Source organism: Pipistrellus kuhlii, unplaced genomic scaffold (assembly GCF_014108245.1).
Source record: "Pipistrellus kuhlii isolate mPipKuh1 unplaced genomic scaffold, mPipKuh1.p scaffold_m20_p_2, whole genome shotgun sequence".
In the NCBI taxonomy this organism is placed as follows: domain Eukaryota; kingdom Metazoa; phylum Chordata; class Mammalia; order Chiroptera; family Vespertilionidae; genus Pipistrellus; species Pipistrellus kuhlii.
In genome coordinates, this window is record NW_023425515.1 from 170,419,801 (window position 1) to 170,445,577 (window position 25,777).

Below are 25,777 nucleotides of genomic sequence, written 5' to 3' on the forward strand. Positions count from 1 at the left end.
AAAGGGGTGCTCCGTCACATGTCCACTTATACTCCCATTGTTCTGCTCTCACACACGCTCTCAGACACACACACACCAGCAGCTACACCTACACACTGGCCATCCCAGGCGCACAGAGCCACATACACCGCACTGAGTCATTCACAGGGTTACATGCAAGCAGTGAAACCTCTTTCCTCCTACCCTCTTCTGATCTGTGCCTCTATCTTCCTCCCCAAGGACCTGGCTCCCTGTAGGTCCCAAGTTGTCTATGGAGACCCCGTTCCCTGGGCAGATGGGAGTGCGAGGCAGGAAGGCGCTTGCCTCTTAGGGTATATCAAAAGCTGAAGCCAAAGATGGGGAGTTGGTGCGTGTGGCTGACCTTGTCCTGTCCTTCCATTGTCTGTGATCCCTGCTGCTGTTACGGAAGCCTGTCCCAGCCCTCACACTCTGCAGTCAGCTGCAAATACCTCAGAGTGGAGTAGGCAGAAATGATTGTATTTGGCTTGCCATTCACCACCCACGGCCCCCAGAAGATACAGGTCCGGAGCCAGCCAAGCTTCTGGACTAGTTTCTGGGCATTTCTAGAGGATCAGAAAGCTGCCAGGTTGACAGAGGCGTCTGAGAACTGAGGAGAGGAAGAAGAGGGAAGAGCGTGAGGAAGGCAGCAAGCAGTCCTGGAAGCTCCATTGCTCTTAGATTCACCCACTTCCCCGAGCTCTCCACTTCCAGCCAAAATGCCTTCCATGAAGGCTCTCTGCCTTTTAGGGAGACCGCCATCAAGACCCCTCCATGCCTTTGGGGTGATATTTCACAGAGCATGTGCCCCCGGAGTGCCTACGCAGGGCTAAGGTGGGGGACCCTGTTTTTCCAACCCCGAATCCTGGCTCGGGGCCCTTGGCTAACCTTGCAGTGGAAGGATCCACACATTGGTGGTGACATTGTGGGTGTTGTTGATATCTCTGGCCATGGTGGTAAGATTGGTGGCTGCAGTGGTGGCAGTTGGGCCTTGGGGTTTCTGCCGGTACCTTCTGCGGCTACACTTGAACATCTTGGGAAACCTGGGCCGAGGCCAGCCCATACCTGGCCTGCGGTAAGGGGAACGTAAGCCCTGGGGCCGAGGGGCACGGACAAGCTGAGAAGGCCCCATGGGCACAGAAAGCTTCTGTAAGTGTGCCCGCGGGTGCTGCCGGCCAGGGCAGCTCAGGTCTTTATGACATACAGCGTGGGTGGGGCTCTTTATTACAGGTCCTGGTCCCCGGCCCCTCCCATAGGTCAGGTTCTCTCCATGAGTCAGAAAACCTCAGCTCGGCCCCTTGGGGAAGAAGGAACTCCGAGGAGGGGGAAATTCCTTCTTTATTTTCTCACTCATCCACATTAACAATACTAACAATTTTTTTTAATATGTGATTTTCTTTTTTAAAAAAATATATTTTATTGATTTTTTACCGAGGGGAAGGAAGAGGGATAGAGAGTTAGAAACATTGATAAGAGAAAATCATCAATCAGCTGCCTCTTGCATACCCCCTACTGGGGATGTGCCTGCAACCAAGTCCCTTGACTGGAATCGAACCTGGGACCTTTCAGTCCGCAGGCCGCTGCTCTATCCACTAAGCCAAACCGGTTTCGGCAATATTAACAATTTTATTGAGCACTTACTATGTGCCAAATATGATACCAAGTACCTTACAAAAATAGCCCATGTAATACTACAGCAACCCTACAAGGAACTTCTGTAATCATTCCCATTTCATAACATATGACTCTTGTTATTAATGGTAGTGATGTTCTAACAAAGCTACCACCATGAACACTGAATTAGCAAATATTGAACCAATGCACCTAGGAGAAGTACAGGCTTAGATTCCTACCAGGTCATAGCATTTTCATCAATTGATCAGTACATCGCCTAGTTTTACATGTTTCTGTAGACACCTAATTTAAAATTTTATGTTGACTCATTAACATTGAACTCATAGCCAATAGCACTATAACTCATACCTGAATGAAGTTCATATAACACACGTGTGTCCTTTGGAAGGCACAGCACAACCTTCTTGTGCGTAGCAATATTATATAGCACTTCAGCATGACTTTGGGGGCCATTTAAACCAACAAAAAGCCCCCAGATGCAAAAAAACATGACACTAAAAAGACCACATTGCATTACCTTATAATAGCTGAAATGAGAAGGCAGAGTGTTCACCTGTTCAACCTCAGCAAGTTGGGCAACTCAAATTTTTTGCAGCTGCACACATGTCTATGAATAACATCAAAAGTACCATGAATGTTGGTTTGGGGTTACAAATAAATGTTAATGAAGAGGTAAATTCACAATATGCAGTCTGTGAATGATGAAGGTTGATCGTATTGTATAAGGAAATTGAGGTTCAGGTGAAGTCACACAATCAGGGTCAGGCAGGGTTCAGATCCATCATGGCCGAGGTCCAAAGCCCTGACATTTAACTCCTGGTCTTCTGTGCTCATTCAGTCATTCATGCAATGTTCACTGACAAATTCCCATGTGCAGGACGTTGGGGACATGGATTCATGTGACCTGGTTCCAGTTCTTCCCGACACAAAAGAGAAAGCCATGTGGACAATCAGTGCAGGCAGAGAAATGGCTAAGGTCCCCGGGGGATGTAAGAGGTTCCAACACTGGGTTTATCTCCCTTCTTGTGGGAGACAGAAACGTCAATGGCTCTGCTGGGCGTTGCACTGAGTTCTCTTGGAACTTTGGGCTTGCTCCTTTCCCTCTACATCTTAGCCCTCTCTTCCTTTCCCCGTATTCCACCTGTACAGGCCCCTTCCCCACCTCCACATTGTCTCTTTTCCCTCAGGAGTCAGCTAGGAGACTCCACACCACACTCAAAGTCCCTACACCTCCTGCCCTTCCAGCTTCCATTCTTGCCATCCTCCATCTTAGCAACCGACCCAAACCCCATCAACTTCTAGTTACTATCCCTATAAACCCACCTGCCCCATAAACCCATGTTCTTACTCAAGACCCAGACCAAGGCCTCATTCCCTGTTCTTTCTGGAAGGCAGTCTTTCCGGCCCTTTTCAAGATTCCATCAATGTAGACAAGACATAGACTCTGGCACCAGACTGACTGGGCTGAATGAATACTGGCTCTGCCGCTTATAAGCTGAGTGAGAATGGCAAGAACTTGACCTTTTTGTGCCTCTGTCTCCCCGCATTTAAAAAGGGGACAAGAGCCCTGGCTGGTTTGGCTCCGTGGAGAGTGTCGGACCTCAAACAGAGGGGTCCCGATTTGATTCAGGTCAAGGGCATGTACTTCTAGGCTCGATGTGTCTCTCTCTCACATTGATGTTTCTGTCTCTCCCACTCCCATCCACTTTCTCTGGAAATCAATGGAAAAATATCCTCAGGTAAGGATTAAAAATAAAAAGGAGATAAGAGAATCTATCTCCTAGGAGTGCTGTGAACGAAAAATGACTTACTATATATGTATTGCATTTAAAACATGATCCGTACAAATATTGTGTTGTCAGTTTCCTCTCTCTTGTCTCGTCAGCTGCCTCCTCCCATTACACAAACAAAACCAATTTTAAAAAAAATATATATATATTTTATTGATTTTTGTACAGAGAGGAAGGGAGAGAGATAGAGAGCTAGAAACATCGATGAGAGAGAGTCATCGATCAGCTGCCTCTTGCACATCCCCTACTGGGGATATGCCCGCAACCAAGGTACATGCCCTTGACCGGAACCCGGGTCCCTTCAGTCCCCAAGCCGAGGCTCTATCCATTGAGCCAAACTGGTTTCGGCGACAAAACCAATTTTAAAACCCACTTTGTCCATGCCATACCCGCTCTGGCTGGGACTGTCCCCACAGGGGCCTCTTTACACTAAGGTTACTTATGCCCCAGATTGGGGAGAAAATCTCTTTTTAAAGTATTGTAACAATTCTGTTATACCACTTAGACATTAAAACTAAGTCTGAGAAATGCCCCCCTAGGGTCACACAGCTGAGCACCTGGTCTGAGGACTGTCCCAGCACCTCCACCAGGAATGTTGGAATAGGAAGTGGGAGGGCAGCCTGGATGGCTTAGTGAAGGTGGTGGGCATGCCAGGGCCTTCCAGCGGGGCAGCGATGCTTTCATGAGACCATGGTGCCACCTGCTGGTAGAAAGGGAAGGGGTTGCTGTACACAGCGTGCTAAGGGGAAAAGGGAAGTTGGGGAGAGAAAAGGGTGGGGAGGAAGAAGAGTGAGGAGGAGAGATGAAGGGAGGAAGAAAATAGGAATTTGACCTATATGAAAGGAAAAGGACTAGAAGCTTTTTTTTTCTTCTTTTTTTAAAATATATTTTATTGATTTTTCACAGAGAGGAAGGGAGAAACATTCAGTCAGAAACACTGATGAGAGAGAAACATCGATCAGCTGCCTCTTGCACACACCCCCACCGGGGATGTGCCCGCAACCAAGGTACATGCCCTTGACCAGAATCAAAACCGGGACCCGCCAAGACCGGTTTCGCTCAATGGATAGAGCGTCAGCTGGGGACTGAAGGGTCCCGGGTTCGATTCCGGTCAAGGGCAAGTACCTTGGTTGCGGGCACATCTCCAGTAGGGGGTGTGCAAGAGACAGCTGATCGATGACTCTCTCTCATCGATGTTTCTAACTCTCTATCTCTCTCCCTTCCCTCTCTGTACAAAATCAATAAAAATATATTTAAAAAACAAACAAAACAAAAAAAACCAGGACCCTTCAGTGCGCAGGCCGAAGCTCTATCCACTAAGCCAAACCGGTTTCGGCAGGACTAGAAGCTTTTTGTTATTCAAAGGAGGGAGCAGAAGCTGCCAAACCTTGGTCACTGCCTTGAAACACACACACTGCGTGTGTGTGTGTGTGTGTGTGTGTGTGTGTGTGTGTGTACTCATGAGCACCAGTAGGTGTTTTTATTTGTGTGTGAATATATAGATGGCAACTTGGGTAGATGTGTATGCCTGTGAGCACAGCATGTAGGGTGTATATGAATGTATCTGTAGATACAGGATAAGAAATATAGGCGCACTGTGGTGGGGTGGGGGGCACTCAGAAGGTCTGGGGCCCCGCCTACCCCCCGATTTCTCTCCCTTCTCAGATCAGGAAGGGTATTGCCCGTGCTTGGTACTGGCAGGGGGAGGCCCACTGCTCTTGCGGCTGTGGGGTCGGATCTCCGGACAGCAGGGGGCAGCAGGGGCGAGAGAAGGCCTAAAGGCTGGGGTGGAGCGGGCGGGCAGGCAGGCGGGCAGAAGGAAGCCTTTAAAACACCTGCCCCGCCTGCAGGTGAGCAGTGGCGTGTGAGAGCCAGCTCCGTGTCTGCCCACTCGGTGGCCGTTCCCTGGAGCTGTCTGTCCTCGCTGGAGCCTCAGCAGATCCTTCTTTCAGAAGTCACTCCCAGGAGTCCTGAACAGGTGGGTGATGGCTAGGGCAGAGATTATCTCATGAAGGGAGCTCAATCTGAAAGCAGGTTCGGGGAGCTGGAAGGACCGTGGGGAGGACCCTGGAGGAGTCTACTCTGTGTTTGGGGAGGGGTCACGAATATATAGGTGCCAGGGAAGGGCATGGAGTGACCTACGGTGCGGAAATTGGGTTTGGGTGCAGGCGAGTGTTAGGATTTGAGTGCCCTGTGTCGGTTGAGGGTCTGGGCCGTACAGAGAGGTAGGAGTGTCCGGATGGGAACTGGAAAAAGTCCTGAGGTGTCCGAGTCCAGGTACAGGGGAAGCTTGGTCATATATGGGTTCTGGAGTCTGGAGTCTGATTTGTCAGGGTTCAATGTTAGGGCCAGGGCCAGCCCGGGGGCTGCAGGGGGAGGTTCTAACGCATACATGTCTGCCTCGCAGGAGTCACCATGCAGTGCTACAGCTTCATTAAGAGCATGATGATCTTATTCAATTTTCTCATCTTCGTAAGTATGGGGGTTGTGAGCTCTTTGGGGGTTCCCTACAGGAGTGGGTCACAACCTGAGCAGAGCTCAGGCTGGGGAATCGGAGCCATTGTGCCCAGGGACTCCTGCCAGTTTCCCCTCACGATGCAGAGGCCTCCCCAAATGCGGAGTTCACTCAGCAGTCTGGATGACACATAGGTTGGAGTAGAGAAACTTGGGGATCCCCCTCCCTCCCTTCCAGGAAGCTTTAGCCCAGACGTAGGGCAGGGCGGGTGAATGGGAACAATTCTCCCCTTTTTCATAGCATTGAGGCCTAGAAGGGGGAAGGGGTTTGCCCTAAGTCACCTGCCGCAGGAGGAAATGTGGGGGCCTCGGCATGACGAGGAGCTAAAAGAAGAGAAGACCCAGACCCTCTCAGCAGGTCTGTCTGTTCATTAAACACACATTTATAGCCAAAGATTCGGCACTGAATGCTGGGGTAACAGGTGAGCAAGCTCTTTGTCTGCCCTGGAGGACCTCCGTTCCAGCAGGCCGGAGAGGTAGACAGTTACAGCTTAGTGTTTCTGGCGTTAGCACAGCGGCTCAGGGAGACCACAGGAGCGGGGTGAACTCCCCTGGTCAGAAAGGACTTCCTGGAGAAAACTTCCTGGGGATTTGGCCGTGTGCGGGAACCGTAAAGCAGCAGAAAGGCCCGGAGGTGGTGAAATCAGACGGTGCTCGGGAGACCGGGAACAGGTTATGTGGGGCATGTTTGAGGAAGCTGAGCAGTGAGCCATTAACCCTGGCGGTGGAGAGGGGGAGAAAGGTACAACGCAGACGAAGGAGAAAGCCTCAATAAACTGTGCCTCTGTGGATGAGGACCACGGAGGGTGGGGAAAGGGCGGAGGGTGGGGTGGGAACCTGGTGGAGGGGGGGGGGGGGAATGAGGAACTTTTGTAATACTATGAACAATAAAGATTGATTTAAAAAAAAGAGAGAGAGAGAGAGAGAGAGAGAGAGAGAGAGCCTCAGATGGTGGCTGAGGGGTGCAAGAGGAGGCAAGGGAGACGGAGGTCCTGGAGAGGATGCCGTGGTCGTGGCTTGAGCAGCCGAGGGGTAGACCACGGGCAGCTCAGCGCTGCGGCTCAGGTGGGAACCGGACATGGATAGTGAACGTCAGGTGCCTGTCGGTGGTCACGGGAGCCGCTCCGTGAGCGAGAGAGCACTCAGGGAGGGCGAACCCCAAGAAGCCCAGCTGCTGAGGAATAGGTGGGGAAATGGTCACCAGGAAGCAGGGGAGGAAAACAAGGAGGGCGCGATAGAGAGGCCAGGAAGGATACTGCGTCTGGCGCCTCCCAGACTCAGAGTAGATGTCACGGGAGACCTGGGAGCCACGTTAGAGCGGGTCAGAGTGAGGAAGAGGGGAGGAAGGGGAGACACGGAGAGCAGATGAATTTAGAGAAATTGGTCCGGGGTAAGTAAGACACTCTGACTCCAGTGCCGGCTGTGTCTCCGGCTCCCTTTGGCTTTGGAGAACCAGCTGTTACTCATGTAGGTAAAGTAGACAACAGGATCCCATCCATTTGGACAGGAGACTCTGGCCGGAGGGGGTTAAAGGCAAATCCGGTTTGGTTTCTGGCCTCTGTTGCCCAGGCTTTGCCAGGCTGGGCAGGGCAGGGCAGGCCTCAGACTCCTTGAAATTTGACCCTGCAGGCTGAAAGTCCAGCTTTTTGTCCTTGGGCAAACATGCCTGGAATCCAGCCATGGTCTGCCACTTCACCCCTGGTTCCAGTCTCAGTGCCTATAGCTGCAAAGAGGGGACTGGGCACCGAGGCTGTGGGATCCCGAAGGCTTTGCTTTAAGAGCTCTGGGACCTGGGCAGAGCCCTCCTCCCCACTCTGGGCCTCAGGATTCCCTCTGAGGTGTGGAGCGGAGCGAGGGAGCCTCCATGCGCTCTGACCGTACTCCCCCTGTCTCTACGACTGGATAAAGGACAGGCCTGGAGTCGAACCTTGGGAGGGAGCCAAATGGGGCCCCAGGGTAGGTGTCCCTTCTCACCACCTTCCTCTCCAAGGTTGGGAGTTAGGTGTAAACCTCAACCCCGCCTTCGTTACCGTGGTCACCGTGGAGCCTGCTCCATGCTACCACCCCCCCCGGTCTCCGCCTATCAGAGGACGGAGGTGCTCCAGGCACCCACAGCCGGGGGAAGAGAAAGGGTGGGGTGGGTGCTCACGGGCTTGTTTTCACACTGAGGCATGTGGCAGGACCCTGGCATCGGTGAGGGAAAGTCTGGGCAGCCCCTGTCCCCTTCCCCTCCACAGGGATATTTTATTTTATTTTATTTATTTATTTTTTTAAATATATTTTATTGATTTTGTACAGAGAGGAAGGGAGAGAGATAGAGAGTTAGAAACATCGATGAGAGAGAGTCATCGACCAGCTGCCTCTTGCACAACCCCTACTGGGGATATGCCCGCAACCAAGGTACATGCCCTTGACCGGAATCGAACCCGGGACCTTTCAGTCCCCAAGCCGACGCTCTATCCATTGAGCCAAACCGGTTTCGGCCACAGGGATATTTTAGGAACCTCTGATCCATTTATATCTGCCCAGGGGTGCAGCCTGGTGCTGGCTGTGGCATCCCAGCTCCCATCCTTCTGGCTTTGCAGGATGTTTTCCTCCCTACGGGATGACATTTTTAGACTTCTTAGCCAAGAAGAGGGGAAATTTCTCATCTCCCACTTTCCCGGTTCACCTGTGTGGCAGGGAACTGTGCTGCCAGCACTGCCCAAGGTCTGCTTCTCTGTCCCCAGCTGTGCGGTGTGGCGCTGCTGGCGGTGGGGATCTGGGTGTCCGTCGACGGGCCGTCCTTCCTGAAGATCTTCGGGCCGCTGTCGTCCAGCGCCATGCAGTTTGTCAACGTGGGCTACTTCCTCATCGCAGCCGGCGCCCTGCTCTTCGCTCTCGGCTTCCTGGGCTGCTACGGCGCCCACACCGAGAACAAGTGTGCCCTCATGATGGTGTGTCCAGCCCGCTCCCCAGGCCCATAGCCAAGGCTGGGGGCCCCCTCGCCTTTGACACCAGGCCCTGGGGCTCCCCAAACCCTCATCTGGACTCCCAAGGGCCTCAGCGAAGGGGCCCCTGCCTCCTTTTTATGGGGGGAGAGGGAGGTTAGGGCAAGGAATTCATGAGGGTCTGCCTCTCCCTAAAACGCAGACCCCTGTTTCCTATTCAGTTCTTCCTCATCCTCCTCGTCATCTTCATTGCCGAGGTCGCAGCTGCTGTGGTCGCCTTGGTGTACACCTCAGTGGTGAGGACTGAGGATGGGGCGGGGGAGTGAGACCGGGCAAAGCCCGGGAAGTGGGCTGTGGCCTGTGAGCGGCCACCGTGCCTATCAGGCGCTAACCACTGGCCCGCTCTCCCCAGGCGGAGCACTTCCTGACGTTGCTGGCAGTGCAGACCATCAAGAAGGACTACGGTTCCCAGAAAGACTTCACACAAGTGTGGAACAGCACCATGGAAGGGGTAAGGTGGGCTGGCGGGGTTCGGGAGTGGGGAGAAAGAGGCAAGGCCCTTGCCAAAATCGGTTTGGCTCAGTGGATAGAGCATTGGCCTGCGGACTGAAAGGTCTCGGGTTCGATTCCGATCAAGGGCATGTACCTTGGTTGTGGGCACATCCCTAGTGAGTGTGTGTGTGTGTGTGTGTGCAAGAGGCAGCTGATCGATGATTCTCTCTCATCGATGTTTGTAACTTTCCCTCTCTCTTCCCCTCTGTAAAAAAAATCAATAAAAAATATATATATTATAAAAAAAAAAAAAGAAAGAAAAAAGAGAGGCAAGGCCCCCATGATCACCCTCCCCTCCTTGTCTCCAGCTCAAGTGCTGTGGCTTCAACAACTACACGGATTTCGAGGACTCTCCCTTCTACACAGAGCACAACGCCTTCCCCCCATACTGCTGCTCTAATGGCGCCAACAGCACGGACCCCTGCACCAAGAGGAGGGCCGAGGACAGTCCCGTACAGGTGAGGGCTGGCGTGGAAGTCTGGGGCCGCACCCAGGGCCGCGGAGTGCTGGAAGCGGGGGGAGGGGTGGGGAGAGGCAGGAGCTGACTGTAGATGCTCTCTCCCCTTCTCCAAGGGTTGCTTCGATCAGCTTCTGAGTGACATCCGAACCAACGCAGTCACCGTGGGTGGCGTAGCGGCCGGAATAGGAGGCTTGGAGGTAAGAGGGTGAGGGAGGTCAGAGCAGGAGGTCCCCATCCCTGAGGCCTCTCTGGAGGACACAGACTTCTGACAGTTTCGTGGGGGGAGTTTGGGGGGCTGGGGACCAAAGCTTAAGGACCCTGACCATGTTGCCTCATCTCTCCCTATTCCTTCCCCACCAGCTGGCTGCCATGATTGTGTCCATGTATCTGTACTGCAATTTGAAATAAGTCCGCCTCTGCCTCCGCCACTGCTCCTGCCACACCCAAGGCCATGATCAGGGCGGCGACAGGACCTAACAGTGCCATGGGGGCCACAGGGAGGCCGCGCAGGGACCACCCCTTCAGACTCTGTCTTCCATTGATGGGGTTGGGGCCCACCTGTTCCAGAGCCAGTTCTAGGGTAGCCAGTCCTCCTGCCGTTCCTCACAGTCTGTCTCTCAAACCCTGGATACCCCTTCCTGAAGGCCAACAGGAGCTCTTGGTGACCCCAGGACTCCCCTGGGGAACAAGGCCCCCTATCTCCTGAGCACATGCAAAATTAGCAGTGACCCGGCGGATGTGTAGAAGGCACCTCGGAATTCACAAACCAATTAAATTGTTTCCATCGGGACTCTTTCCATGTGTATCATTGGGGAGAGGGAGTCATCTTGCCTAAACTGGTCTCAGATTCCTGTGGGGCTAGAGACACAGACGGCCCCTGGAAAGGTAGCAGAAGAGGAGTGGAGGTGGGTGGCTATTTTTCCTCTCCTCGTGAATTCCAGGCCTGGGAGGGAGCATAAGAGCGATGGCCGAGAGGGCGCCGAGGGAGAACGTGGGGGCTGGGTCAGCCTGCCTATAATGTGGGAGGACTTTGGACTGAAACTACTCAGACCTGAGAAGGGGCACTGAACCGGAAAGCAATGAAAATAACAAGCTTATGCCCAAGTGCGGGCGGGGGACATAAAAAATATTGCCAGGGCAATGGGAGGGCGTCACTCCTTAGACTCCGAGAAGCTCCCTGGAGCCTCATGGGAGGATCCAAGCTGCCTAGACTTCCCAACCAGGCAAAGCCCCACACGGTCCCTGCTTTGGGGACTTCAGAGAGAACATGTATTCTTGGTCCTGGCCTGCATGGTGCTCTTCAGATCTGATCTCCGTTTTGTCCTAACCACCCCCATCTTCAAGAAACTGGGCCTAGAAAGGCCATGTGACCAGTTCCAGGCCCACACTATCTGACATGGCGGCAGATTTACCCGAAGGCCAGAACCCCCACAGGGATCTGATTGCTGCTGAACTGGAAGCACTAAGGAGGCAGCTATGGCTGGAGAACACGGTGTCTGCTACCAAGCAAAGCCCAGCCTGGCTAACCAGTCCTCCTCTTGCTTCCCTTTGACCCCTGGGTCCCTCCTCCCAGGTTTTTCTAAGGGAGCCAGAAACTGTTCCTGGGCCCAGAGAGGAAGTGACCTGAGCAGAGCCATACAGTGCCTCAGAGCTAGTTTGAGGCCAAAATTAGGACCCTGCTGGGGGGTGGGCAGGGAGAGCAATGAGCCCCCTTCCCCACCTTACTAAGCTTTGCACACACAACTCCTGAGATGGGTGAAGGCTCTCTTGATGGTGGGAACTACCAGTAACAACAAGAAGTGCTCAGCTTGGGTGGGGCAGGCCAGTGCTTAGGGCCTGACAGGGAAGGCTGATGATTTGTTTGCCCAGGGTGGGCCTCCGCCTCACAGAGAGCTAATTGCTCCTCAATCTGACTGTTGTGGCACCTCACACACTATCTCTAGCTACGGCAAACACTGAAGTCAGCAGGGTGGCAAGAACCGTCCTACCCACACACCACCCGTGCCATCGCCGACCTGAGCGCCAGGCACCGGCGGGGGAGGCAGGGGCAGAGCTGGCGAAAGGGCGGGAACTCCTGCCTTCCTGGCCAGGGCCCTACAGCTGCTCACCAGACTCGCCTCACACGGGCTCTGCAGGCAGACCGTTCCTCAGGGAGTGTTCTGTACTCACTCCCCTGATCCTGTCCTTCACAGCTCCCTTCAATGTCAAACTTCTCCTGCTTGGGTATCGCATCCATTCCCTGCGGACAACTCCATTCATTTTCTGGTACCTTCACGACTTAGAGTTTCTTAACCTCTCTGGGTCACTGACTGGGTGCGAGTCTGATGAAAACAACTGGGTGAGAGTCTTCAGAAAAAAAATGCCCAGCTATGAAAGCTGCATACAGTGCCCAATGGCCATAGAAATCCTTGCTCCTGTGTCTCCATCTGCCGCGCAGTCCGAGCCTCCTGAGTGATGCCCAACCCGGTTTCTGTCTCACCCACTTTCTTCCCGCCCACGCCTCACTCTACTCACATGTGCTCCCATCGCCTCCCCACACCTAAATATCTCCTTTTGTTCTCTTTTGCTCCGTATCAGGGGACAAGTGCCTGGCCCCGACAAGCCAGGCAGGAAACAGGTTGGTGGTTAAACAGAGGGAACAGGGTGTGCGGTGGCTACTCCACGCTCAGCCCAACAGGTCAGGTCTAGGGTGGAGCCTAGGGAAACACCCTGAAGTTTAAGACTTGGGCATCCCCTGGTGGCCAAATGGCCCCAAACGGAAGATAAACCCTAAGGGGGGCAGTAAGGAAAACTCACCATCCATCAGGACCCCCCCCCCTTCTCTCTCTCTCACACACACACACACACACACACACACACACACAATCAAGAGACACATCCGTCCATAGAGATTTTCTCATTTTTTAATCAATGACCATCTTATCCAGCTTTGGAAACCTGGACAAAGATGAGGCTGAGAAGAGGAGGCCTGGGTCAGGGTGAGGGTCTCTGAGTGTCTGCATCAGCGGGCAGCCCCTGCTGGCTCTGTCTGGGAGCTGGGCTCAGCAGTTTCCTGAGAGCCAGCCACACCCTCAGGGCAGCACCCCAGTCCATAAAAGAATCCAGGTCCTTCCGGCTTCACCCAGTTTCGAAGGCCCTCAGGACAGTAAATAAATAGGTTAAATTCTGAGCCAGGCCTGGGAGGAGGGAGTATAAAAGGGCAGGATCAGCTGCTCGGGGGGGATCCCAGCCACTGTCCTGCCCTTTCCCAACAAGGAAGTAAATAAATAGACCTCCAACTCAGACACAGGGGCGCTGGGACAGGGGAATCCTCCCCTTGAAGTTAGTGATTAAGTCTCATGTTAAAAACAAGCCAGCCCCAACCCCTGCCAGTGTCTACAAAATCCTACATGATGGGGTGAAGGGCGAGCCTGCCTGGGGGTACACAGTACCCAGCCCTGCAGGGTCCTGGAGGAGGTGTCATGTCTGTTCTGCAGCGCCTGGGGCTCCCTCCTCCTTTGGGGGCGGCTCCAGGAAGATTGGGGTGATTGACGGTGGCTTCTTCACCCTGGGGAGGTAACAGGAAAGAGGTCATGAGCTGTGTCCCACCCAGCCAGTCTCCCACCTCCGAGGGCAGGAACGAGGCACTCACGAGTAAGGGGAGGCTGGGACCCCCACGACCAGAAAGTGGTTCTTCTTCCGAAACAGCCTCCACAGGCCCCGGTGGTTCCCACGCACATCCAGGTCCCAGATACGGAGGCACTGTGGGGGGCGGGGACAGGGCGGGGCCTGGGTCCGGGCGCTGCGGGGAGGGGCCGCTGGGCACCCAAGGCCCAGCCCCTATCCCTCCTCAGCAGCCTCTTCAACTTGCAAAGGATAGCATCTTTTCTTTTTCTTTTTACAATCTCTCAAAAAATTAATTTTTTCCCACCTTCTAACAAGAGGGAGCATCTTTTAAAATATAACCGTATTTTTCGGACCATAAGACGCACTTTCCCCCCCCAGAAGTGGGGGAAAAAGTCCCTGCGTCTTATGGTCCAAATATAGCCTACACATATACTTTAAAAAAAAGTTTTTTTACTTGCCCGGCTCTGTGTGGTCTCTGTGTGCTTGCCCGGCTCTAAAATGGTTCTAAATGCTGCTGTTTATTTTACAGGGTTGATTACATGTGTTTATGACTGTGATGTTGGGTTTTAATGCACATAAAATATTTTAGGGCACTATTTGTTTCAGAATCTTTTTTTCTTCATTTCCCTTCTCTAAAAACTGGTGCGTCTTATGGTCCGGAGCGTCTTATGGTCCGAAAAATACGGTAAATCCGGACAAGGGGGTTGAAAGATGGGTCTGAAAGTGCAATGGAAAGGTTCTAAGGTGAAAGGCTCCCTGTGTCCTGGGGGGAGAGGGGTTGTAGGGCAGGTGTGGTGTAGGGGCACCTTGGCAAGCTGAGTCCAGGTGGTGAAGTCATCGTCTTTCTCCATTCGGATAAAGGCCACGTAGGTGTGGCCCTCGGTGTCCGGCAGGAAAGAGTCTTCACACGGGTTCTTGCTGTGGTCCAACACCTCGGCTTCACTGCAGCGGGGGCGGGCGGAGTAAGGCCCTCAGTCATGAGTGTATCACACAAGGCCCCTTGCTCAGTTGTTGCCCTCTTGACCTTCTTATTTTGAACAAGGAGCCCTGATTTTCATTTTGCAGTAGGCCCCACAAATGACGAGGCCTAGACCCAAGTATCTGACTCCTCCTCAATCCCTGCCACATACCCCTCATGCCCCAGGCCATACCTAAGCAGCCGGTGGACTTCCACTTCATAAGCGTCCTTCTTCAGACTAAAGGAGAGGGAGACATGGTTCAAGGGAGAGAGTAGCCCCCTGTTCCCAGGAGCAGGGCTGGGGTTCACATGGGAACTGGGGGACAGCAGGCTGGGATAAACACACAGGCCTCAGGGTTGGAAGGGACGGTCAAAATAACAGTCATCAAGACTCCCAGATATCCTACTCCTTGCCCTGTCCCCAGCCCCTACCTGTCCACGTTCCTGAGCTGGACGCCTGGCACCGTGTTGAATTTGTGCTTCTTGAAGTAGGCCTCCTGGAGGGGGCGTGAAGGTGCAAATCAGAGCCTTCCATTGTCTGGCCCACACGTGCCCACTGACCCACTCCGTACCCACAGGCCCACAAAGTCAGTCCTGGACCTGTGAAGGTCCCTCTAGTTTCCTTGTCTTCCTGTCCTCTTCGCAATACCCTTGGCGGGTCCTCATTGTCTTTAATGTGGACTTAAGCATCGCCAGAGAGCTCATTTCCACACCAGCAGCTCATGCCACTGACCCTGAGCTAGTCCTGTCCCCGGCGGTTCTCCCTGGGCCAGCTGTTCTGGATCCACAGAAGCCAGGAACAGGTCCTGCAGGGGGCAGTGGGCAAGGGGGCGGGCTGGGCTGGGAGAGGAAGCTCCTGTGACTGAGGTGCTGAGCTAAATGCCTGCCCCGCGTGGGGAGATGAGTGGGGGTTTTATATTAGCTGGTCTCTGAGGGCCGTTCTGGCTTCTGGGAGGTTTCAAGCTGGAAGCTGTCCATTCCTTCAGGCGGGACTGTCTCAAGGCCTCCCTTGCTATAACGGAGGAGTGGCCCTTTGGACACAGCCATACAGCGGGTAGAGACCCGGGGACCTCCCTGTTCAGGCCGCAGAACCTCCAAGGACGGGAGAGGGCAGAACTTGCAGGGCTGGATATGTGCCTGGCAGCAGAAATACGCTCCCCGCACCCACAGCCTCGCGCTAAGAACAGTAATGATAAAAACGATACCAGCTAACCCTTACATAATGCTGACAGCTCAACGCATTTTGCATATAGCAACTCATTTAAACCTCATAACCTCACAGCCCTACTAGGGAAACAGTATTTTAAAAATAAAAAAAAACTGAGGAAAAAGAGGAACAGCAGGCCCAACAGATTGGCTCAGTGGCTGAGCATTTACCCACGAACCAAGAGTTCATGGTTCGATTCTCAGTCAGGGCACATGCTGAGATTGCTGGTTTGATCCCTAGAAGGGGTGTGCAGGAGGCAGCTGACCAATGATTCTCATCATTGATGTTTCTCTCTCTTCCTTCCTCTCTCTGAAATCAATTTAAAAATTTTTTTTATTTTTTTAAGAGGATCAGTAGCCCTGGTTAGGTGACTCTGTTGGCTGGAGCATCGTCCCATACACCAGGGTTTACGGGTTTTGGGTTTGATTCCCGGTCAGGACACACACCTAGGTTGTGGGTTCGATCCCCAGTAGGGGCATGTAGGGAGGCAACCGATCAATGTTTCCCTCTTATATCAATGTTTCTCTTTCTCCAAAAATCAATAAAAAACATAGTCTCGGGTTAAAAAAAAAAAAAAAAAAAAAAAAAAAAGAGGGTCAGTAATCTCCCACGGTTACATAGCTAGTGAGAGGCACACCTGGGGTTGCTCCCGAGTCCATGCTCTTTGTGCTATCTGCCATACTTGCCCCGCCCCCTCTCGCCCTCTATCCCCCAGCCCTTCACCTCCCACTCACATGGAAGTAGCCATTCATGTTGAGGCCCACGATGCCGAAGTGGTAGGATCGGGAAACGTCAGGAATGATGCACTCCCGGCCTCGGCGCTGTTCAGGCATCCGCATCCACATGTCCCAGTCCCAGAGCTGGGGGCATGGGAGATCGCGGAGGTTAAGAGATGGGGAGCTGGTAGGGGACCCCAGCTCACTCCCCTACCCTGGCAGGACACCTTTTCTGGCGTGGGCCACTTGGGCTCAAGCTCCTCCTTGTACAAAGACCTCCTCAGCACCCAGCCTAGCCCAGGCATGGTCTCCACGCGGTACAGCAATGCCGGGTCCTCCGCCGTGTGTTCGTACCCCTGGGGATGGGAGACCGTGGCGGGAGGTGTTAGCTCGGGGCCTCTGCAAACGTCCCAGCCGACCCTGGCCTCTCAGCCTACCTGGTCGTTCCAGGCAGAGATACAGTACAGGCTGTCATCCTCCTCCAGCAGGTGGATGGACTGGCTCAGGAAACTGAGAGAGGCAGGGTCCAGGCATTCAGGGAGGGACAAGGACAAACCCAGTCACACAGTGATACACAAAGGGCTGGAGATGGGACTCAGAAGTCATGTCCCCTTGTTCTTTATTTTATTTTATTTTATTGATTTTTTTCAGAGTGGAAGGGAGAGGGATAGAGAGCTAGAAACATCGATGAGAGAGAAACATCGACCAGCTGCCATCTGCACACCCCCTACCGGGGATGTGCCCGCAACCAATGTACATGCCCTTGACCGGAATCGAACCTGAGACCTTTCAGTCCGCAGACCAATGCTCTACCGCTGAGACAAACTGGTTTTGGCCCCTTGTTCTTTTTTAAATATATTTTATTGATTTTCCAGAGAGGAAGGGAGAGAGATAGAGAGCCAGAAACATCGATGAGAGAGAAACATCAGTCGCCCCCTGCACACCCCCCACTGGGGATGCACCCGCAACCAAGGCACAAGCCCCCGACCGGAATCGAACCTGGGACCTTTCAGTCCGCAGGCCGACGCTCTATCCACTGAGCCAAACCTGTTTCGGCATGCCCCCTTGTTCTTCCCCTTAAATCTCCCGTCTCATTCTCTATTGATCCTTTCAGCTCTCTACTCCAGCCCAGCACCTGCCACTCCACATTTGCTCAGACTTTGGCCCCGCCTTTGAGCTTGCTTCCTCCAGAAAGCTCTCCAGGACCCCTCACTGCCTTCTTCCTTGGAGACCCAGCCAAGCAAAGAGGCCCCATGCAGCTCACAGAAGTTGCCATGGCAAGGCATTCCCCTCACCTGAAAAAGTCCACCGCAATGTCCAGGTCTTCCTCCAAAACCACAGCAAACTTGGCTTCCTGTCGCGGGAGGGGGACAACAGGATCCCGAGGGGACCGTTCCAGTCTCAGGTCCCCTCCACCCGCACCCCCTTCTCAGGCAGCGCTCGCCACACTTTCCCGGTGAGGAGGGCGAAGAGCTTGCTACGTCAGGCCAGACCTGATGCTCGCGTTTCCCCTCCCTGGGCCCAAGAGCTCTGTGCTTACTACTCACCGGGAACAGGTTGAACGTGGCAGTGAGGCTGGCCTTGTAGTGCTGGGTGGGGAACAGAAACAGGCACGTGAGCTTTAGGGTGGACGGTGCTGCCAGGCGCCTGCCCCTGCCCTCCCTGCCAAGGCGGTACCTGAGACACGCGGGCGTTCTTGATGCTGATGGGGGTGTGCTGGATGCCCCTCAAACCGAACAGCGCCACGACGTCCATTGGCTCCTGGGGGGCATGGCTGCTGGTCACCCACTGGGCCACCTCCCCCCCTGCCCACCTCTGCAGGCCCTGACACGCCAAGCCCTCCGCCTCTCACAGCCCCTGCCAGGCCTCAGTGATCACTGCTCCTCAGCGCTTGAAGCACGGTGCTCGGCCCCACCCAAAGCCCCCCAAGCCCACTCACCTCGTAATAGCCGTCAATGAACACAGTTATCATCTGGGGAGACACGCCCTGGGCTGAGAGCAGAGAGCGCAGCATCCTGGGGGGCCCGAGGGTAAGTTAGGCGTCTTTGTGTCCCCCCCAACGCAGGGCCCCCCCATGTTCATAGCTGGGCCCACATTCCCCACGTTCACCCACCTATGTCAATGGACCTAGAGTCTTCCTGCCCACCTCAAGAGCTCCCCCTACAGACAGGGGGGCCTGGGGTTCCCACCCTCTGAGCACCCTCCTGCCCGTGCTGGATGCAGCCCGCCGGGCTCACCTGTACAGGTAATTGGGCCGGTTCCCCGCAATGACAGCCACAGGAACATTGAGGACCTTGTTGTCTGGGAGCTGAGGGAGAAACAGCTTTTCACTCTTGCCTTATTCCCTCTCCAACCTGGGCCCCCCCAAGGGAGGAGTTCCTGAGGGGCGAGGGGGACTTCAGGGGAAAGGCAGAGAGTCCTCCTCTGACTCTGGGCCTTTGCTCACAGGGCCTGCCTTCCCTCCCTCCCTCCTCAGGATGCCCTGTCTTTCAGAGCTCAGTGCAAATCCTCAGCTCCTGGTTCGCTCCCAGGCTCAGGTAGAGAAAGCCCAGCCTGGATCTGTCCTGGGGCCCCTTGCCAAGCTGGGAAGGAGTCCAAGCCTCACTGCCGGAGGCCCCACTCACTGGGTCCGGGCTGAACTCGATGGGGGTGGGGTCCTTGCAGCTGCACACGCTCCCGTAGCCCTCGACTTTGCTGCAGAAGCGCCGGCGGCGCCGGTTCAGCTCCGTGTCCGCCCAGTGGCACTCTGCCTCTGAGGGGGAGAGAGGGTCCACAGGACGGGGGCGTGAGGCCAGCGCGGCCTGAAGCATTCCAGGCACCCGGTCAAGAGAACAAAGCCCCATGAAGAGGAGCCAAATGGCCAGCCCAGCCCAAGCACCGCCCCAGAGCCCAGCCCCCGCTGATCCCACCTTCTGCGGAGCTCAGCGGCACGTCTGTCTTCAGTAGGACTGGGTCCCCCCAGGACGAAAGGGCGGGTGACTTAGAGTGCTTCTCCCCGAGGACGGGACCTGGCCAGGGGCAGGAACGAGGAATAATGGGCTCCAGTTTTGGAGCTTCTTCCCATCTCCCTGCCCACTTGCATCCAACGCACCACCCCTGGCACCTCCTCGCTTCCCGCCCCACCCCACCCCACCCCACCCCGCCCCACCGAGGGTTCTGCTCCCCTCGGCCCTTAACCCCACAGGGTGGACTGGCTATGGTGCGGCACCTCCTTTGCGTCCCACGAAGGCCCAGGTGTCCCTCCAGCCCAGGGCAGGGCCGGCCTGGCTGCCGAGGCTCCTCAGCAGAGCCTTGGCCGTGTCCTTGAGGTGGAAGGAGCCCTCGTCCTGGGAGACCAGAGAAGGTGGTCAGCCTGACCAGCACAGCTCCAGGAGGCCTGGCCTCATGGAGCACCAACTCAGTGTCAAGCACCAGGCCAAACCTTTTATTAAATTAGCTGTTAAATGATCCCAACCACTCTCTGTGAATACCGTCATTCCACAGATAAGAACACTGAAGGCTTAGGGAGAAACCTGAGGATCATCCAAAGTCACCAGGCTAATAAATCCTTTCCATAACCCCACACAATATGCACCTCTGTCCCCTGCTCTCTCTCTCTGATCTCTTCCCCACTCTCCCCCCCCCCCCCCCCCCCCGCCTTATTCTGCTCTAGCTCCCCTGGCATCCCTCTCTTCTTCAAGTATGCCAAGGACCTTCCCACTCCGGGCCTTCACACGTACCCTTCTTGCTACTTAGAATGCTCTTCCTCCAGATATTTGCTTGGCTCTCTCCACACTTCCTCCGGCATTCTGCTCACACGCCATTTCCTAACAGAGGCCTTCCCTTTCTCAAATACATCCCCCATCGCTCTGTCTCCCTTTCTTTATTTTCTTCCTCATATACATTATCACTTCCTGACATTAAACATTTACTTAGCTACTCTTGCTCTGCTGGAACAAACTCCTTAAGGGTAGGGACTCTGTCTTGCTTCTCAATTAATAAAAATAACAAGACTAGCTGAAACCGGTTTGGCTCAGTGGATAGAGCACATGTGTCAAACACAAGGCCCGCGGACCAAATCCGTCCCGCCAGGCCTTGCAATGTGGCCCGCACCGCGCTGTCATCACTGCACTCCGCTGCGTTTCCATCACAATGACAGTTTATGACTGTTCAGTAAACCATTCGGCCCGCGATTTAGGCTGGATTTTAGATTTTGGCCCCTTCTCTGATTGAGTTCGACACCCCTAGTAGAGTGTCGGTCTGCGGACTGAAAGGTCCCGGGTTTGATTCTGGTCAAGGGAATGTATCTTGGTTACGAGCACATCCCCAGTGAGGGGTGTGCAGGAGGCAGCTGATCGATGTTTCTCTCATCGATGTTTCTGACTTTCTATCCTTCTCTCTTCCTCTCTATAAATAATCAATAAAATGCCGAAACCGGTTTGGCTCAGTGGATAGAGCATCAGCCTGCGGACTGAAAGGTCCTGGGTTCGATTCCGGTCAAGGGCATGTACCTGAGTTGCGGCACATTTCCAGTAGGAGGCGTGTGGGGGGCAGCTGATTGATGATTCTCTCTCATTGATGTTTCTAGCTCTCTATCCCTCTCCTTTCCTCTCTGTAAAAAATCAATAAAATATAAAAATAAATAACAAGGCTAGTGTTGGAACCTGAGTTACCTTCCTCCAGAGTCTCTTCTCAGTGTGCCAAATTAGGGGCATAGAACACAGGGCCGTGTTGGAGCTGGGTCTTGGGGAATGGGGCCAGGTAGTCACTGACCTTGACGGTGCAGATGAGCACTCGGCCGGGTGCCACCATGTTGAGGAACAGAACCATGGCCTCATCCTCATGAGGTGAGTAGGTGTCAAATACCCGCTTTGCCATCACGTGGCCCTGGCAGAGCACAGACCACCTGTGAGTGTGTATCACCAGCAGCAGGACTCGGCCTTGGCCCTCCAGGTCCCCTCCCCCTGGAACCTCACCGTGGCCTGGTTGAGGACGATGACATGGATGCCCCGGCCCTGCTCCCGGGCCTCATCCTCCAGGACCTACAGGGCGGCAGAGACAAAGCCCAACTCTTCACTCTGGCATTCAAGGGCTCTCTGTCTTATTGGCACTTAAGAAAAACAGCGACTGCATGAAATGAAACCTCTCCTCCTGCCTATCTATGCCTCTTACACAATTCCCTTCCCGCCCCGCGTGAAGGCCACCTCTTCCAGGAAGCCTCCATGGCACCCGATGGAAAGAGCTCACACCTCTCTCCGACCTTCCCCTCCACGGCTTTCGCGCGCTCAGAGCGCTGGGCTGTTTGCTCCTGGTGCTGGGGGCCTCGCACTGTTACATTAAACCCCTCTCAGCAGGGCCAGATCTGACGACTCTCAGGCCCCAGGGCCCCAGACAAGGCGAAGGAAGGGACCAGGAAGTCATTCTGACATAAATAACAAAGAGTTAACTACCGACTCATACTAATAATTACCGTATTTTTCGGACCATAAGACGCACTTTTTTCCGCCCAGAAGTGGGGGGGAAAAGTCCCTGCGTCTTATGGTCCAAATATAGCCTACACATATACTTTAAAAAAAAAAGTTTTTTTACTTGCCCGGCTCTGTGTGGTCTCTGTGTGCTTGCCCGGCTCTAAAATGGTCCTAAATGCCGCTGTTTACTTTACAGGGTTGATTACATGTGTTTATGACTGTGATGTTGGGTTTTAATGCACATAAAATATTTTAGGGCACTATTTGTTTCAGAATCTTTTTTTCTTCATTTCCCTTCTCTAAAAACTGGTGCATCTTATGGTCCGGAGCGTCTTATGGTCCGAAAAAGACGGCACTCCTGATAAAAACCCTCCACAGATAACATACGTCACATACTTTTCACTTACAAGCCTGACCAGGAGAAATCATGATTAGTCCCAGGTTACCGAGGAGGCACTGAGGCCTCCAACGTCACACACGTAGACGCTGGCGGAGGCACCGTTCCCCCTCAGGCAGCGGATCCCGGGGCAGAAAGGAGTGCCCTCAGCCCACTCACCGTAGTGCCGTCCACGGCCACATACACTTTGCTGCGGCTGGAATACACCTCCACGTCCAGGACCCTCCGGGGGCCGCCGCCCCTGCGTCGTGGGGGCTCCAACCGGCCCAGGGCCTCATCTGTGAGGACACGACGGGTCATGGAGGTGGTCTCAGCCTGTGGGATCTGCCCCTGTTTCAGCCGTAAGATCCCGGGAAACCCTGCCTCACACACACACACACACACACACACACCCACACCAGTCCCCTCCCCAGCCTCGCCCCACCATAGTCTTGCTCTGGCTCCAAGTCTTCATTGGCCTCGCTGATGGCCCGTCGTGTGTCCAGGATCAACTTGATGTTGACGATGACAGTCACCAGCAGGAAAAGCACAGCCCCTGTCTGAGGGGAGGGATAGGGATGACTCAAGAGGGAAATTCCCTCTAGATCGGCGAGGGTCTCCCTGCAAGGAGGGCCCTGGCTGCGGTGAAGGCACAGGGAGAACCGGAGTCTTTCTCTCCTCCTGCCGGCCCAGCTCTACGCTTCCAACCAGGGCCCAGGTCCATGATCTCCCCTGCCCCACCGTCCCTTCTTCCCTTCCCAGAGCTCCTGTAGTTTTCCATGGGAGACGCTTTGGTTGCCTCGGTTCCCTCCATAATTAGTTCCCAGAGAGGGAGCTGAGCATCAGAAGACCTGGGTCCCAGCGCTGACTGCCTGACTGGTGTGGGCTCCTGGGCAAAGCATTTATATATATATATTTTTTTTAATTGATTTTTTACAGAGAGGAAGGGAGAGGGACAGAGTTAGAAACATCGATGAGAGCCGGGACCGGTTTGGCTCAATGGATAGAACGTCGGCTTGGGGACTGAAGGGTCCCGGGTTCGAGTCCGGTCAGGGGCATGTACCTTGGTTGCGGGCATATCCCCAGTAGGGGGTGTGCAAGAGGCAGCTGATCGATGACTCTCTCTCATTGATGTTTCTAACTCTATCTCTCTCCCTTCCTCTCTGTACAAAATCAATAAAATATATTAAAAAAAAAAAAAAAAAGAAAAAAGAAACATCGATGAGAGAGAATCATCAATCAGCCGCCTCCTGCACACCCCCCACCGGGGATGTGCCCGCAAACCAAGGCACATGCCCCTGACCGGAATCGAACCCGGGACCCTTAAGTTCACAGGCTGACGCTCTATCCACTGAGCCAAACCGGTTTGGGCGGCAAAGCCTTTTAATCAGACTTCCTGCTTCTGTCGGAAGCCTAGAAGGCTGTTCTGGGCCCACACCACTACCTAGCAGGGACCTGACAGAGAGGTTTCCCCACGAGGAACCCATAGCCCCTTCCTTTCTAGGGAGGTGAGGCAGCCAAGGAGGAAGAGGTCCAGTGCTTATGGTCTAGGCTGGGGTAAGGCTGGGAGGGAGGAAGCCCTATGAGGTGTGGGACATCTCTGCACCTGACAGAATCTCCGCAGGGCCCGCTGGTTGGTCAGTTTGTACTTCCAGGTAAGGTACCAGCTCCTCTTCTTGCGAGCCCCGAAGGGCTTGGCGAGGGGGCTGGCCTTCCAGTCGTCCATGCCGGATGGGAGGGTCACCGCCGTCCTGAACCCATGCCTTCAGGGAACTGGGGGGACCAGAGGACCCCATGGAGTAAGTGAGGTGTTCTTCCTAAAGTCACTGCCTCCGGGGAGGTGGGGGAGGCCCTCCCGGGAACTCTCCCCTGCAGGCATCCAGCCTGTGTGTGACCTGGGGAACGTGGCCCAACTTTTCCGAAGGAAACCTTCAGAGGGTCAGGCCACCTGGAGCTCCCCGGGGACCGGGGACTGACAGCTGCCCAGGCGCCCGAGGAAGAGGGCAAACCATCTGCTTCCAAGGCTCACCCGCCCCCCAAGCTCCGAGTCCCGGGCCTCCCCGTCCTGGGATGGGCAGGGGCGGCGGCCTCCCCCGCCCCCCCCCCGCGCCCGGCCCCGCGCCCCCTCCCATCCGACCCCGCTCTCCTCTTCCTCCTCCCCCTCCTCCCCCCCCTCCTCCTCCTCGCAGGGCCGGGCCGCCGAGGCCCCGGAGGCCGGCCGCGCCCCCCCGGCCCCGCCCGGAGCACTCACGGTTCAGGGGCCCTGGGCCCCGCGCGGGGCCCTCTCGGGCCGGCCCCGCTCCGCCCGGCCCGCCGCGGCCTCCGCCTCCTCCATGCCGCCGAGGCCCCGCCCCCGGCCCGCCTCCCGGCTTCCGGGGGTGAGAGGGCGGCGGGCGGGGTGTCCCCGGATCCGCGCGTCCGAGCCCCTCCCCGGCTCCGCGGCCTCGGGCGGGTGCCGGGGAGCAGCGGGTGCCGGGGAGCAGCGGGTGCCGGGGAGCAGCGGGTGCCGGGGAGCAGCGGGTCCCCCACCTCCTGCACCGCCGGCGGCAAACCCGGCTCCAGTGGGAGTCCCGGAGCTTGGACTGGAGCGCGCGGCCCCCCGGGGCAGGGAGCGCGGCGCCCCCGGGGCAGGGAGCGCGGCCCCCCGGTCAGGGAGCACGGCCCCCCGGTCAGGGAGCACGGCACCCCGGGGCAGGGAGCGCGGCACCCCGGGGCAGGGAGCGCGGCACCCCGGGGCAGGGAGCGCGGCACCCCGGGGCAGGGAGCACGGCACCCCGGGGCAGGGAGCTCGGGCCTGGGACGCCACGACCGTCAGGAGCTCGTGGAGGCTGCACCCAGGTCTGCGGCGTGCGAGGCCTCTGACAACCAAAGGGAACTAAAATCTGGTTCTGCCTCACCCAGGTCCTGGGCAGGTCACTGCACGTCTCTGCCCAGGTCGCTAGTGCGCTTGTTTGGTGCTTCCTCTATGCAGTCAGTGTTCTGAGCGCTTCCTACTAACTCTTTTAGTTCCACAGCTTCATGAGGTGAGCACTACTATTCCAATCCTTTAAAAAAATACATTTTATTGATTTCTTACAGAGAGGAAGGGAGAGGGATAGAAAATTAGAAACATCGATGAGAGAGTTAACATCCATCAGCTGCCTCCTGCACACCCCTTACTGGGGACGTGCCCACAACCAAGGTACGTGCCCTTGACCAGAATCGAACCTGGGACCCTTAGTCCACAGGCCGATGCTCTATCCACTGAGCCAAACCAGTTAGGGACAGTTAGTTAGTTATTTTTGAACTCTCCATATTCCATCTGCTTCCTAAAGGGTGGGATGGTATCCCCCAAAATGTTAACATTCCATGAATCAAGAGATACTAAGGAAAAATGTTACTTAAAATTACAAAGATAGCCAGTATATAAACTAGGGTTAAGGCTAAAAATATTTAGGGCCAATGGAAGAAGGGAACTACAGAGTATGAGGTAAATCCTTATTTATCATAATAGGAAGTCAGTAGACAATGTTTAAAATTTCAGAAACAATGGTATATCCTGCTGGCGTGGCCCAGTGGTGGAGTCTCTACCTATGAACCAGGAGGCCAC

The 25,777-nt window shown here is 55.0% G+C and overlaps 3 protein-coding genes across 5 annotated transcripts; 1 reads left to right on the forward strand and 2 right to left on the reverse strand.

Moving 5' to 3' along the window:
* Window positions 1-206: 206 nt before the first annotated feature.
* Window positions 207-1,172, reverse strand: P3R3URF (PIK3R3 upstream open reading frame). The gene is made up of 2 exons (XM_036444151.2): window positions 886-1,172; window positions 207-607 (listed from the first exon to the last, which is right to left on the reverse strand). Exons 1-2 carry the CDS (start codon window positions 1,127-1,129, stop codon window positions 564-566), a joined length of 288 nt encoding a protein of 95 aa, XP_036300044.1. The 5' UTR covers window positions 1,130-1,172; the 3' UTR covers window positions 207-563.
* Window positions 1,173-5,253: 4,081 nt separating this feature from the next.
* TSPAN1 (tetraspanin 1) lies at window positions 5,254-11,496 on the forward strand. Of its 2 annotated transcripts, XM_036444148.2 has the most exons (9): window positions 5,254-5,400; window positions 5,830-5,894; window positions 8,666-8,872; window positions 9,088-9,162; window positions 9,279-9,377; window positions 9,727-9,876; window positions 9,992-10,075; window positions 10,239-10,321; window positions 11,492-11,496. In XM_036444148.2, exons 2-8 carry the CDS (start codon window positions 5,838-5,840, stop codon window positions 10,284-10,286), a joined length of 720 nt encoding a protein of 239 aa, XP_036300041.1. In that variant the 5' UTR covers window positions 5,254-5,400; window positions 5,830-5,837; the 3' UTR covers window positions 10,287-10,321; window positions 11,492-11,496. The 2 variants fall into 2 exon arrangements, with proteins under 2 accessions (XP_036300041.1, XP_045440747.1); XM_045584791.1 differs by lacking the exon at window positions 11,492-11,496 and having other exon boundaries at window positions 10,239-10,668.
* A 1,269-nt stretch (window positions 11,497-12,765) lies between these two features.
* Window positions 12,766-24,547, reverse strand: POMGNT1 (protein O-linked mannose N-acetylglucosaminyltransferase 1 (beta 1,2-)). 2 transcript variants are annotated; one of them, XM_045584790.1, is made up of 22 exons: window positions 24,440-24,547; window positions 23,795-23,961; window positions 22,634-22,748; window positions 22,369-22,487; window positions 21,321-21,386; window positions 21,118-21,231; window positions 19,574-19,691; window positions 19,275-19,373; window positions 18,990-19,117; window positions 18,603-18,673; window positions 18,305-18,380; window positions 18,043-18,126; window positions 17,913-17,954; window positions 17,661-17,719; window positions 16,803-16,875; window positions 16,593-16,721; window positions 16,384-16,509; window positions 14,875-14,939; window positions 14,636-14,680; window positions 14,291-14,426; window positions 13,510-13,619; window positions 12,766-13,425 (listed from the first exon to the last, which is right to left on the reverse strand). In XM_045584790.1, exons 2-22 carry the CDS (start codon window positions 23,912-23,914, stop codon window positions 13,338-13,340), a joined length of 1,983 nt encoding a protein of 660 aa, XP_045440746.1. In that variant the 5' UTR covers window positions 23,915-23,961; window positions 24,440-24,547; the 3' UTR covers window positions 12,766-13,337. The 2 variants fall into 2 exon arrangements, with proteins under 2 accessions (XP_045440746.1, XP_036300035.1); XM_036444142.2 differs by having other exon boundaries at window positions 23,795-23,951; window positions 24,440-24,534.
* Between the last annotated feature and the right edge of the window lie 1,230 nt (window positions 24,548-25,777).

What these genes read in the sequence shown, in the direction of transcription:
- TSPAN1 (XM_036444148.2), top strand. Translation starts at nt 5,838, where the DNA reads ATGCAGTGCTACAGCTTCATTAAGAGCATGATGATCTTATTCAATTTT. An exon ending in CCTTGGTGTACACCTCAGTG is followed by an intron (nt 9,163 to 9,278) that starts GTGAGGACTGAG and finishes CGCTCTCCCCAG; the next exon opens with GCGGAGCACTTCCTGACGTT. An exon ending in CCGAGGACAGTCCCGTACAG is followed by an intron (nt 9,877 to 9,991) that starts GTGAGGGCTGGC and finishes CCCTTCTCCAAG; the next exon opens with GGTTGCTTCGATCAGCTTCT.
- P3R3URF (XM_036444151.2), bottom strand. Translation starts at nt 1,129, where the DNA reads ATGGGGCCTTCTCAGCTTGTCCGTGCCCCTCGGCCCCAGGGCTTACGT. An exon ending in GTGGATCCTTCCACTGCAAG is followed by an intron (nt 608 to 885) that starts GTTAGCCAAGGG and finishes TCCTCTCCTCAG; the next exon opens with TTCTCAGACGCCTCTGTCAA.
- POMGNT1 (XM_045584790.1), bottom strand. Translation starts at nt 23,914, where the DNA reads ATGGACGACTGGAAGGCCAGCCCCCTCGCCAAGCCCTTCGGGGCTCGC. An exon ending in AGAACGCCCGCGTGTCTCAG is followed by an intron (nt 17,955 to 18,042) that starts GTACCGCCTTGG and finishes TTCCCCACCCAG; the next exon opens with CACTACAAGGCCAGCCTCAC. An exon ending in GAAGTCCACCGGCTGCTTAG is followed by an intron (nt 14,427 to 14,635) that starts GTATGGCCTGGG and finishes CCCCCGCTGCAG; the next exon opens with TGAAGCCGAGGTGTTGGACC.